General features: G+C 40.4%; 1 protein-coding gene across 5 annotated transcripts in view; it reads left to right on the top strand.

Annotated features, from left to right (window-relative positions):
- LOC111182070 (S-adenosyl-L-methionine-dependent tRNA 4-demethylwyosine synthase TYW1) overlaps positions 1-13681 on the top strand; it is a 276237-nt gene that overhangs the window by 114643 nt on the left and 147913 nt on the right. For all 5 annotated transcript variants that reach the window (XR_016387776.1, XM_022588137.2, XM_089895820.1 and 2 more), the window contains 2 exons: positions 6203-6321; positions 7808-7917. Coding sequence is in view for 4 of the 5 variants with exons in the window: in XM_022588137.2 (XP_022443845.2) it covers positions 6203-6321; positions 7808-7917 (229 nt within the window). In the remaining variant the exon portion in view is untranslated. The remainder of the gene's footprint in view (positions 1-6202; positions 6322-7807; positions 7918-13681) is intronic.

Raw genomic sequence — 13681 nt, 5'->3', positions numbered from 1 at the left:
GCACCCGGCTTATCTACTAATTTTTAGATATGGGAGCACTTCCTTTCAAAATATAATGTCTAAAGACTTCCAGTCTGCACAAGATGGCATAAACCTTTTTCTCCTTGCTCCTTCCTGCTATGCACAACTCTAAACCCTGGAAAACACAAGAGGCAACCAAACAAGAACTCTGGAATGGGGTAAGAGGAAGGCTGACTGGTTTGGGACCCCAGCACTGCAGGAACAACAGAGCAGCAGGATGTCTTACATCCCTCCACCTAAAGAAGAAGGCAGCCCAGACCCTGTGTTTACTGAGCCTTAATCTAGCAATAGAAGGCCACTCAGTTAGGCTTGTTTCTCCCTAGTATGGACTGGGAGTCCCTCTGACATATTCAAGTGAGCCAGGAACCACTGGCAAAGGGGATCAGTTGGGAGCCCCACCAATAAGCAGCTGGGACAAGTGCTTTCCTTCCCTGCTGGACCGTAAATTCCCCTCTCCTGCTAAGAGATACCAGGCGGTCAAGTACAAGTGGAAAGAGAGAGACTCCTCCTTACCACCTTACTCCTGCAACAGTCGACCTGGCCTGTGAAATATTCTCCATATCTGCTGGGCCTAAGACTCCCTTCCCCCTCTGAGAGATACCATGGTGGCTGCGTGAGACTGGCAAGAGGGACACCGCCACAAGAAGTGGCGCATCTGGGGAAGCCAAGCCTCTTTGTTTGTGTGTCCTGAGACTTCCCTCTCCCACTCAGAGTTACTGGGGCTGCCCAGGGCCATTGGCCAGAGGGACTCTGCCACACGAGCAGCCTGCTCTGGGAAGCCTGCTGGCCTGAGACTTGCCTCCTCCATTGAGAGACCTCTAGTGGGTCACCCTGGAGAAACGTCTTTCACCCACTCTGATGCTACCAGCGGAGATCAATGGGAGCCCAAGCAAAATTTCAATGCAAAGCCTCTGAAAATTAAACTGCCATTGGAGCCACAGCATACAAAAATAGTCCAGGACCTGCAGGCTCAACCTAAACAAAGTGCCTGCTGCTAAAATGAAAGAATGAAATAGGATCTAGAGCCTCCTAACATAGTAGACAAAATGTCTAGGATGCAGTAAAAAAAATCGCCTGTCATTCCAAGAACCGTGAAAATCACAACTTGAGCAAAAAAAGATAATGAACTGAAACCAACACCAGATGAATCAGATGGTGGAATCATCTGACAAGGATTTTAAAGCAGCTGTCATAAAAATGCTTCAGCAATCAGTTACAAAGTCTCTTGGAACAAATGAAAGAATAAAAAATCTCAGCAAAGAAATGGAAGCTATAAAAGGAACCAAGAAGGAATTATAAAATTGAAAAAATACAATAACAGAAATAAAAACTCACTGAATGGGCACAGTAATAGAGTGGAGATGACAGAGGATAGAGTCAGGGACATTACCAAATAACAGAATGATCTGTGACCAGGACAAGTCAGTAGAATTTACCCAATCTGAACAGCAGAGAGAGCAAACTCCAAACAGGATAGAACCAAGGACATCCACATGGAGATACCCTAGAATTAATGATCTGAAAACTAAAGAAGAAAAATGTCTTGAAAGATGCTAGAGATAAACAATCAACTAACATCAATTTGATGTCAGATTTCTCATCTGAAATCATGGAGGCCAGAGGGAAGCAGCACATGGTTTTCAAGTGTTGAAAGAAAATAACTGTCAATCATGATTTCTGTGACTGGCAAAACTATCCTTCAAGAATGAAGATTAAATAAAGACATTATCAGGTGAAAGAAAACTGAAAGAATCTGTTTCTAGCAAATCTTCTCTTAAAGACCAGCTAAAGGAAGCTCTTCAACCTAATGAAGTGATAAAAGATTCTTAGAGCACCAGAAAGGAAGGCAGAATGATGGAAAGAGCAGAAATATGGGTACAAACAGTAAATGATCATTTTCCTTATAACTTTTATAAATCATATTTGATGATTGAAACAAAAATTATAACACCATGTGATACTCAAGACAATAATATTTAATTTAAAAGAGAGAAAATTAAAGAGATCTGAATGGAAGGGATGTTTCCACACTTCACTTGAAGGTGGTAAAATGTTTTTACTGGTAGACTGTCATAGGTCTACTAGTATGTATATTTTTATACCCAGAATAACCACTACAAAAACTATACAAAGAGATACACTTAAAAACAAAAAAAAATTAAGATGGAATCCTAAAAATGTTTAAGTAACCTGTAGGAAATCAAGAAAAGACTAATAGGAATGAGAATCAGAGGGAACAGGAAACAAATAATAAAATAGTAGACTATTTTAGGGCTAATTCATAAATAATTACTTCAGATGTAAATATTCTACATATGTCCATCAAATGATAGAGGTTGGAAGAGTGGATTTAAAAAATGACCCAAATATAAGATGTTTACAAGAAACTCACTTCAAATTCAGTGACACAGGTAGGTTGAGTAAAATGACAGAAAAATATATACCATGCCAACAGTAATCCAAAAAGCAGGATTGCCTGTATTAATACCAGATTAAGTAGACTTCGGAGCAAAGAAGATTAGTAGAGACAGAGAGTGACATTTTGTAATGATAAGAAGATCAATCTACATTATATGAATATGTACCAAACATCAGAGGCTCAAAATAAATCAAGCAAAAGCTGACATAGTTGAATGGAGAAATTAGAAAAAAAACAAAAGAAACCAAACCCACAGTTATAGTTCGTCACTTTGAAATTGCCTCTCAGCAACTGCTAGAAGTACTAGACTGAAAATCACAAGGCTCTAGAAAATCTCAACAGTAGAGTTAACCAGTAGGATCTAGTTGACATATAGAGAACATACCACCCAGCAACAGGAGGATATGCATTTCTTCCAAGTGCCGATGGAACATTCACCAAGATAGACCATGTCTTAGGCCATAGAACAAACCTCAGCAGATTTCTAAGTATTAAAATCATACAGAGTGCATTCTCTGACCATAATGGAATCAAACTAGAAATCAGTAATAGAAACAAAAGGAAAATCTCTAAATATGTGGAAATTAAACACACATTTCTGAATAAGCCTTGGGTCAAAGAGGAAGTCTCAAAGGAAATGAAAAAATACATAGAACTGAATGAATGATAGTAAAAAAAAATTATATCGATGTATAGGATGCAGCTCAAGCAGTGCTCAGAGAGAAATTTCCAGCAATGCATACTTATATTAGAAATGAGGAAAGATCTCAAATCAGAAACCAATGAAAATCTAAGTAAATGTAAGTAAAAATCTAAACGTAAATCGAAATAAATGTTCATGGATTGAAAGACTCAATATTGTAAAACATCAATTTTGCCCAAATTGATCTGTGGGTTTAATGCAATTCCTATTAAAATCCCAGGAAGGTTTTTGTAGAAATAGACAACTTATTATAAAATTTAAAAGGAAAGGCACAGGAATGTAAAATAGCTTAAACAATATTGAGGAAGAATAAAAGGGGAGGAACTATATATCCAGATATTACAGCTTACTATATTGCTACAGTAATCAAGACGGTATGGTGTTGGTGGAGGGACGGACACATAAATCAGTGGGACAGAATGGAGATCTCAGAAACAAACCCACAAATATGCTTAATTGATTTTTTACAAAGGTTCAAAAGCAATTCCTTGGAGGAAGGATAACCTTTCCAACTAATGGTGCTGGGGAAATTAGACATCCATAGGCAAAAACCCAAAAAAACCCCACTACCACCAAACCACATACACCAAAAGTACACACACTGACACATACACACACACAAACATACATAAAATACATACATAAAAATTAACTCAAAATGGATCAGGACCTTAAATCTAAAGTGTAAAACTTACAGAAAACAGGTTTTTTTGTTGTTGTTGTTTGTTTGTTTTTTGCAATACGCGGGGCTCTCACCGTTGTGGCCTCTCCTGTTGCGGAGCACAGGCTCCGGACGCGCAGGCTCAGCGACCATGGCTCACGGGCCCAGCCGCTCCGCGGCATGTGGGATCCTCCCAGACCGGGGCACGAACCCATGTCCCCTGCATCGGCAGGTGGACTCTCAACCACTGCGCCACCAGGGAAGCCCAGAAAAGTTTTTAAAAGAAAAACATGCCATGCTTCTCACATGTGTCTGTCCCTTTATCCTTTTAGCCTTTCAGTATTCAGTTTGGGCATCTCACCTCTGAGGAGTTCTCACTGGTCCTGGAAGGCCGAGCCTGGTTGGTCATCTGTCCCATGGGCTCCAGTAATACCATGCTGGACATTTGTCTTTTCTCTGCTTGCCCAGCATGTGAGTGTTTTCATGTTTGGGGAATTTCCCATTAAACGGGCTTTGTTTGATGTGAGGGCCCACTGCCTGCTGCAGAAGCTAAGGAAGACAGATACTGTTTCCTGGTACCACGTCGTGGCAACTTGGGTATAAAAGTGTCATCTAGGATAGTCATTCTTTTCAGCCGGAGACTTTGAGTGTGGAGTGAGTGATGGAAAGGGACTGGGACATGGAGAACTCATTCTTGTGCTGGGGGCAGCAGCATCTTTCATTCAGGGGTGGTGCTGGTGATGGTATCCAGAGAGGGGTGGTGTCTGTAGTATATGGCTTCTGGGGGATTGAGTGTGGTCCTGCTGCCAGCCTTCCTTCGTTCTTGCCTTTATAATGGGTCTATGAGCTGTGAAATCCTTTCAATAAATTCTTTTTCTCTTTAGCCAGACTCCGTTTCTGTTGCTTGCAAAAGAATCGTAATTGATTCGATCAGACTATCATAATAGTACTGCACATTTTTCTTGCTTACTTGCCATTTCCTGCAAACAGATCATGGGTAGGGGCTCTGTCTCATTAGTCATTGTACATTCAGTACACAGCATGCTTAAAGTACATTAACTAATTGCTAAATAATGAGTGAAACATGCAAGTCTTCAACTTGGTTTCTCCATTGGCGTGATATTGATATTTAGTGGTAGTTACTCTGTGACTTTTGCATGTGGTGGACTTTGTAGTTTTCAGTGTTACTTGCAAGATATAAATATTTTGTTTGCCTTCTTTGTTTGCCTTATTGGGAACTTGGAAGAGAGTTTGTGGAAACAGTTATCCTGAACAATATTTTTTCTTCTCTCTATTTTTCTTAGTGTAAGTGCTAAGTGAGATGGACAGGGGAACCCCTTTTATCAGGACCAAAAAATAAGACTTTGTGATCAACTGACATAGTAACAAGCTGGTAGATTTTATGTGGACAGCATTGTAATATCAGTACACTGATGTATATTATACACTGATATATATGTGTAAAGGCTCTCCATCTATGTCTCCTCGTTTGTTGTTCCCATTGTTAGTTCCATAGTATGTCAGTCACTTAGGCTCAAAACCTCGGTTATCTTGGATGACTTCCTCTGTTTTGCCCCTCTAATTGGGAATGGCACTGATTGTACCTCTGTAGTACCCTTCCTGTTTCCTCCACTAATGTTTTGAGACAAGTCACCATGACCTTTCTTGCATAACCTCCTCACAGGTTTCACTTTTACTGAATCAAGCCCACCTTGCACAGAGCTCCTAGATGGATCTTTCTGATGATACCTCAGGAAGCTTGATAGTATCTTGTGATTCCAACCCTGAGTTGATCTGCAGTGTTTCTTCAAATTACCTTTCTTACTGCACTTCCTGTGGTTTTACCAATCACATATTAAATAGTGTTCTTTTCTGGAATAATCTGTTTCTTGTGTACATGCTGTTTGCCCCCTCAACAGTCACAGTATATTCAAATTCTACCATTCGGTTGACTTAGAATATGCTCCAGGTTGCATTCCCTAACCCACCCTCCTTTGTTAAATGCAGAGATACTCTTTCAGATGAGCGCTACACTGCCCCCCCATTCTGGGAGCCTGTCTTATCTCTCCTTTGGCATTATATATTATTGTACTAATATTTGAGGCAGTTGGGTGGATTTGAAAATGAAAGCATCCATGGTCCTCCCTATAGAACTTTCAGAGTTAATGGATCATAGATTTATCTCATTAGGTTGTAGAAAACCCAGAGCAGTATCAAAACCCAAACACCATCAAAACACTATAAGGCTTTAATGTTAATTTTCTGCCTCATGCAGCTACCAGTAGGGGTACTTATGCTTACGAAACGCATGGTTTCTTCTTTAAAATGATGCCTTCGTGTTTTGTTTCCTTGCTGTGAGGACTTTATTCAAATTATCGTTTGTTTTGTACTTTCACAGTCCATGCTCCGAGGGAGAGGAGGTTGCTATAAACATACGTTCTATGGCATTGAAAGCCATCGTTGCATGGAAACTACCCCGAGCTTGGCGTGTGCAAATAAATGTGTCTTCTGTTGGCGGTAAGTAAAAATGAATGGCCATGGTGACCAAATATGTAATGATCTGTAATAATCAATTTCTGCCCAACACTGTACTCAGATTTACCTAAAGCTCTGTTGTTTCTGTAATTAATCCCCTTTTTCATTTCTAATATTTATTTTTTTTTCTTGATCAGTTTTATCAGGGGCTTGCCAATTTTTTTTTTTTTTTTAAAGATGCTGCCTTGGGTCTTCGTTGCTGCATGCGGGCTTTCTCTAGCTGCAGTGAGTTGGGGCTACTCTTTGTTGCGGTGTGTGGGCTTCTCATTGTGGTGGCTTCTCTTGTTGTGGAGCATGGACTCTAGGTGCGTGGGCTTCAGTAGTTGTGGCACGTGGGCTCAGTAGTTGTGGCTTGCAGGCTCTAGAGCGCTGGTTCAGTAGTTGTGGCGCATGGGCTCTAGAGCGCAGGCTCAGTAGTTGTGGTACATGGGCTTAGTTGCTCCATGGCATGTGGGATCTTCCCGGACCAGGGCTTGACCTGTGTCCCCTGCATTGGCAGGCGGCTTCTTAACCACTGAGCCACCAGGGAAGTCCTGCAAAAGTCTTTATTACTCCGTTTTTGGAAAGATATTTGCACTGGGTATAGAATTCTGAGTTGACAAGTTTGTTTCCTTTATGCATTCTTTCAGGTGTCATTATAGTTTCATCTGGCTTATTTGTTTTCTGATGAGTTGTCAGAAATAATTTTTAACCTTTGTTCTTAAGTAGTGTGCCCTTTTTCTCTAATTTGAAGGTTTTCTTATTTTCTTTTGTTTTCATTAGTTTAGATACCGTACTTTTAGGCTGTTTTTTTTTTTTTTGCGGTACGTGGGCCTCTCACTGCTGTGGCCTCTCCCGTTGCAGAGCACAGGCTCCGGACGCTCAGGCTCAGCGGCCATGGCTTACGGGCCCAGCCGCTCCGCGGCATGTGGGATCTTCCCGGACCGGGGCACGAACCCGTGTCCCCTGCATCGGCAGGCGGACTCTCAACCACTGCGCCACCAGGGAAGCCGTAGGCTGTTTTTAAAATACACTGGTTGTTGTTTTGCGAGTTCCTTCGATCTGTGGTTGTTTCTCATTAACTTTGGAAAATTGTTGGCCATAATTTTTCTGCATTTTTTTCTGCTTTGTTCCTTTCTGGGATTTCAAGTAGGTCTTCCCATTGCACAGCCTCTCAGAGAGGGTCTTGCAACAATATTCTACTGGTGGTCGTTACTGGATGCTTGTTGGCCTGGTGTTGTATGGCTGTGAGAGGGGTGCACGTTTTATATTGTCCTGAGTAAGTCTCAGTCTTGGCCAGGCACTTGCCATCTACCCCTCTCTGCTAGGTGTCATGACTCAAAATAAGTTGTAAACTACAGCTATAAATAGCTGAGCTTTTTGTAGGAAACCAACCCTGATTTTATAATTATATGGACTCCTTCATAGGAGGTAACTAGCTGAGATTTAATGCAGGGAGTCCTTTAGAACTTCTGCCTCTTTTTTCTAGGCACCACACCAATCCTGTGGGTACTGAATGGCGGTGGAAGATGGACCAGGCTGAAATGATCTTAAAGGAAGCCATTGAAAACCATCAGAACGTGATGAAGCAGTTTAGAGGTATTTATTGTCCCTCTACAAAGGGATGCTAATAGCCTGAATTAAATTGGCAGAGGAATTGCCTCCTTTGGCAGGATTTTGTCCTTGCTGGCAATTCTCATATAGGAAAGTGAAAACTTTGTAGAAATATTATATTTGTCTTGGCCTTTTTAGTTTTTACTAATAACTTTATATCTTGTATGATGGGAGAATTAAAAAACTTAATTCAAAGCTTAGCTATTTATAATGTGGTACACGCAGCCTGTGAGTTTTGCCTGGGAGTATATCCTCATTCTTCCTAAAAACTTTTGCTATTGTTCTGTCTTGTTGGTTACAAAGCAGCCTTGTGGATGGATTGAAAATTTTAGAGCACTGGAAAATTCTTAAGTAATATCAGTTGGTATTGGGAAAGCATTTTTGAATAAATGCCTTACAAAAAAAGGCGGGTTAATATTAATCAGATTTCCTCCACATGACCCACAGTGATGTGTAGAATTCTGCCACTCAGTTTCTAGAATTTCCTGATCCAGTTGTGTCTCATAGTTCAAAGTATTTGACTCTACTGGAGATGGCTGGTTCTCAAGCTTTAGTGTGCATCAGAATCGTGCATTAAAGTAGAGATTCCTGGTCTCCTTCCCCAGAGAATGATTCAGTAAGTCTGAGGTAGCAACCGAGAATGTGCATTTTGAGATTTCCTGGTGGTATCGATGTTACTGAACTGGGGACCATACTTTGAGACCCACTACCGTAGATGGATGTGGAGGACTTGTAAAGTGATATAACGACAGCTGCAGATGGTCAACTGAAATAAGTCTGTTAGGTTCCCTGTTAAATGTGCACGCCTCTGTCTCCACCTGCTGCTTGTTAGTCCTCTCCTCTTTATCCTTTCGTTTCATATACAACAACAAAAAAGATGAATTCCAACCATGGTTGTTTTGACATAGGCCCTCTTGTGGTGCTAGCTCATCAATGGGAGTCTTTATAAACCCCAGTAATTAGCATTTTGAAGATCAGGTGACTCTTTGATGCGAAGAAATTCGTTCGGTCAGGTCACTGCTTCTTGAGGTCTCAGTGCTTCTGATGTTGTTTTCCTAACATCACCCAGCAGTTCTCCAGGTCTCAGCAGACACTGCCTGGGTGTCCGACAAATTTAATTCAATCCTGACACTGTCTGGAGATAGCATCAGGCCCCGCAGGTTAAGGATTCAGTCCTATAAGACTGCCCCCCACTTCAGCTGCCAATCACAAGTCTGGGATGTTACCTGTGCTTCTGACCAACTGGCTATAAATTGGAAGTTCCCACACCCTCCTCCTTGGATTCCTGGTTTGTTAGAGTGGCTCACAGAACAGAGAAACATTTACTTATTTTTACCATTTTATTATAAAGGATATATAGAGGTCACAGAAGAACAGCCAGGTGGAGAAGTACATCTGGAAGGGTCCCGAGGCCAGGAGCTTCTGTCCCCATGGAGTTGGCCACCCTCCTGGCATGTTCACCAACCCAGAAGCTCATCAGATCTTGTTCAAGAGACTATAGAGCTTAATTTGTAGCCCCCTCTTCCCTTTCTCACAGGTCTGTGTGGTTGAAAGTTCCAGTCCCTTAAACACTTGGTCTTTCTGGTGACCAGCCCCAGCCTGAGGCTATTTAGGGATCCTGCCCTATGTCACCCCATTTGCATAAATTTAGGTTTGCTCAAAGGGGGCTCCTTATGAAGGACAAAAGACACTCCTACCACTCAGGAAATCCCAGGGGTTCTAGGAGCTTTGTGTGGGGAACCAGGAACAAAGACCAAATCTATTTGTTATTTTTTACCGCGGTACTTCTTATTACTCTTCTGATTTCCTAGGAGAAGTTGGGAAAGCAATGCAAATAATGATTCAAGATCAATAATAATTTATAAAGGATAGTCAGTTATACCTTTATTTTATTCTTTATGAATTTTCTAGGGAAAGGTGCCCTGTACATATTTGTGTGTGTCTGTGTATGTGCTAACCTATTGTACATCTTCAGAGATGCTAATAAATATTTTAATATTTCATCTTGGCTTTTAGTCTCAAGCATTTTTTTTTTTTTTTGAACAAGTCATTTTCTCTTATTTGGATAAAGCAGTGTCTCTTACCAGTCTTTTGGAAAATTAAATGAAACTGTGTGGTGAAGAACTAGGAAGTCTCCACATCAGGAATTTATTAGCTTTTCTTAGACTGTTTGTTGATCTAGTTAATATTATTGATTGTTGATCTTCAAATAAACCATATGCCTTTTAAATAAATTTCAAGGCAAAGTCTTGTTTTCTTTTGGATAGGTACTAGTCAGAATTCTCCAGAGAAACAGTCAACACACCCACTGTGTGGGTGTGTGTATATATATAGAGAGAGAGATATAGATTGATAGAGTGAGATTGGCTTAAGGAATTGGATCATGTAATCGTGCAGGTTTGGCCAATCAAAAAGATAGATAAAAATAATCCATTGGGGTAGACCAGCAGGCTGGAAATTTAAGAAGAATTGCAATTCAGATGCAGAGGCAGTCTGCTGGCAGAATTCCTTCTTGCTTGGGGGAGGTCAGCCTTTGTTCTTTTAATGCTTTCAATTGATTGGGTGAGGTCCACCCACATTAGAGAGGGCAGTCTGCTTTACTCAAAGCCTACTGCCTTAAACATTATCTCATCCAAAAGACACCTTCACGGCAATATCCAGAATAGTGTTTGACCAAATATCTGGGCACCATGGCCCAGCCAAGTTGACAGATAAAATGAACCATCCCTGGTAATAATATCAGAAGCAGGGAAATGCCAGTAATTTTGTCTTTAGAGTCTAATCAGTTTGTTTTGGCTTAGTGCCTAAAGAGTCAGTTGAACCCTTAAATAATGGGGTGATGGCTGAAGATGTGTGTTTCCTGGACATCTGGGAATCTCCCTGAATAAACTGTGTCCCAGGGTATTTGTATGGGAGGAAGCAGTCCTGAGGAGTAGACATTCATTTTTCCATTCCGAGATGTCCTTGATACAGAACGACAATCTGAGTTTTGACGGTAATTTTTCTGACAGGAGTATTTTTGCAAGTGCACTTTAAATGGAAATAAGAGATGAATAAATCATGAGGCTGCCTTTCTTCACGTTAATAACATGTGTTAGGTGAGGTCGGTGAACACTAGTCTTTGTTGTCTGCCTAGCTTGTTGGAGGGTGCAGAAAGGTATACCTGGTTAGTAACCTTGTGCTTGCCTTTTTTTTTTAATATTTATTTTTATTTATTATTTATTTATTTATGCTGCGCTGGGTCTTAGTTGTGGCACGCAGGATCTTTAGTTGCAGCATGCAGACTTCTTAGTTGAGGCATGTGGACTCCTAGTTGCAGCATGCATGCGGGATCTAGTTCCCCGACCAGGGATCGAACCCGGGCTCCCCCCACCCCCCACATTGGAAGGGCAGAGTCTTACCCACTGGACCACCAGGGAAATCCCACCTTGTGCTTGCTTTAATCAGTAGGTATCTCAGATGGTTTGTCTTTAGGTATCCATGGCGTAAGAGACAAAAGGGTTTTAAAACATATATATATATATTGTCTTGTAGGGGGAGGACAGATACAGGATTGCAGGGAGAAAGAAAGAGCATGTCTGTGAACAAGTGAATCCTGAGTAGGGGTGAGAATGCCTAAGGGGGTGAGGGTGACCCCCAAACATTCAACAACTGCCATTCATTTCATCCTTAAAAATAGCTTTAATAGAGTATCTACTTTGCCCTGTAATTCTCACAAAGGATTCCTTTTGCATACCTTAATTAATTGACTTGACAAAATGTTACCATGTCAGCAAATCATGTCTTTATATAATCGACAATAAATTTTCTAGAAAGGTTTCCAAATTGGAACTGGTTGATATTTGTACACTGACACTCTTCAGGGTACCAAAGCAGTTTTTCTTTAAAGTAGTAGTAGAAAATAGGTGTATATTTGAAGGTGTGATGGGCAGTAGACAGGTCGGCACATGGGCATAAAGGAGCTCTCATTATATTTTCACTAAGATGAGAACTTCCTTAGTTTCCAGTTTTTGGATGGTGGTGGCTGTTTGTTAATGCTTTTTACTTTATTCTGTGCTTAATCAAGACATTACTTTTTTGAAAATCTGTCTCATTGCTATCATAACCAAAGCAAATCCTGCTGTGAAACTATAGTATTAGAAAAGGAAAAAAAAAAAAAAAACCTAATTACCAAAGGATGAAATACATAATTTGTAAGAATACAAAGTTCTTCTGGAAGACTGGGGTGGTCTACGATACAAAAATGTTAATTTTTTTCTTTTTATTATAACTTTGGCAAAATGATAGAATTTTAATATTTCAGAGTATTATGTTTTCTATGTTCTTGGATCTTGGCAGTAAGTAATCTAGTGTTCAAATTGATGGTGGTTTACTGTGGGCATTCAACTTGGCAGTGAGATTTTATAACTTCACTCAGTCTTTATCAATGGTTATAATCTAAAGTTTTCTTTTTTAATGAACCTGAATTCCTCCTGCAATCAGTGAAATCTCTATATTCTATCTTTTATTCATCCTTAAGGGTATAAATAAAACAGGTCACCCTCCTTTCTGGATAGTCAGCTTCAGGGTGAGGATGGTGAGACTAATGCAAGTGACTCTACCTCTTCTGAACCGAGTGCCATCACCTGGGTGCAGCTCTGACACACATCCTACTTTTGGATGGTAAAGATGCAGGAATGTAACTAACTCTAGATTTCATATCAGCCCCTGGTGGAGAGTCTATTATTTTTTCCTAGTTCCACATTTATTCCCTTTTTAAAATTTACAGTGCTTTATTTTTACCCTTTAATATACCATGGTTATTTTTCCTTACTAATAACATGAATTGATCTGATTTCTTTTTTTTTAATTATCATTTATTTATTTTATTTATTTATTTTTGGCTGCGTTGGGTCTTCTTTGCTGCATGCGGGCTTTCTCTAGTTGCGGTGAGCGGGGGCTACTCTTCGTTGCTGTGCGCAGGCTTCTCACTGCGGTGGCTTCTCTTGTTGCGGAGCACGGGCTCTAGGCGCGTGGGCTTCAGTAGTTGTGGCACGAGGGCTCTAGAGCGCAGGCTCAGTAGTTGTGGCGCGTGGGCTTGGTTGCTCCACAGCATGTGGGATCTTACCGGACCAGGGCTCGAACCCATGTCCCCTGCATTGGCAGGTGGATTCTTAACCACTGCATCACCAGGGAAGCCCTGATTTCTTTTTTAATCTAAACTTCTTAAAAAATCGTATTATGAAAATGTCCAAGTATACACAAAATAGAATGGCACAATAAACCCCCATATCCTTTTCTCCCCTATTTAAAAATTGTCAAAATTTTGGCATACTTACTTCTCTATCTCCCCTTTTTTCTTTGCTGAAGTAATTAAGACAAATCCCAAGTATCACATTTGCCTTCAAACTTCAATATGAATCTCTTTTAAACATTAGATTTTTTTCATCAACACAATATCATTATCACAGCTAATAACATTATTATTTTTTTTAACATGACTGTTTTCTTCTGGGTTTACTGAGGTACAGTTGACATATAGCATTGTGTAAGCATTGTGTTTTCTTCCAGGTTTACTGAGGTACAATTGATACGTAGCATTGTGTCATGTACAACATGACAATTTGATATATAGACAGGCTGTGAAATAATTACCACAATATGATTAGTTCCATTTCCTTCTTAGTTTGTCATTTTCTGGGTATCTCCACTTTAGCCTTTCCTTAGAGGTCACTCGTTAATAATTTCCCTTGCCCTAGCTTGGAGTCCT

The sequence above is a fragment of the Delphinapterus leucas genome, chromosome 15 (assembly GCF_059928025.1).
Source record: "Delphinapterus leucas isolate spDelLeu-1000000601 "Yukka" chromosome 15, BTC_Dleu_Yukka2, whole genome shotgun sequence".
NCBI classification, from domain to species: Eukaryota; Metazoa; Chordata; class Mammalia; order Artiodactyla; family Monodontidae; genus Delphinapterus; species Delphinapterus leucas.
The sequence above is the reverse complement of the archived record's forward strand: the minus strand, read 5'-3'. Positions and strand labels throughout refer to the sequence as shown.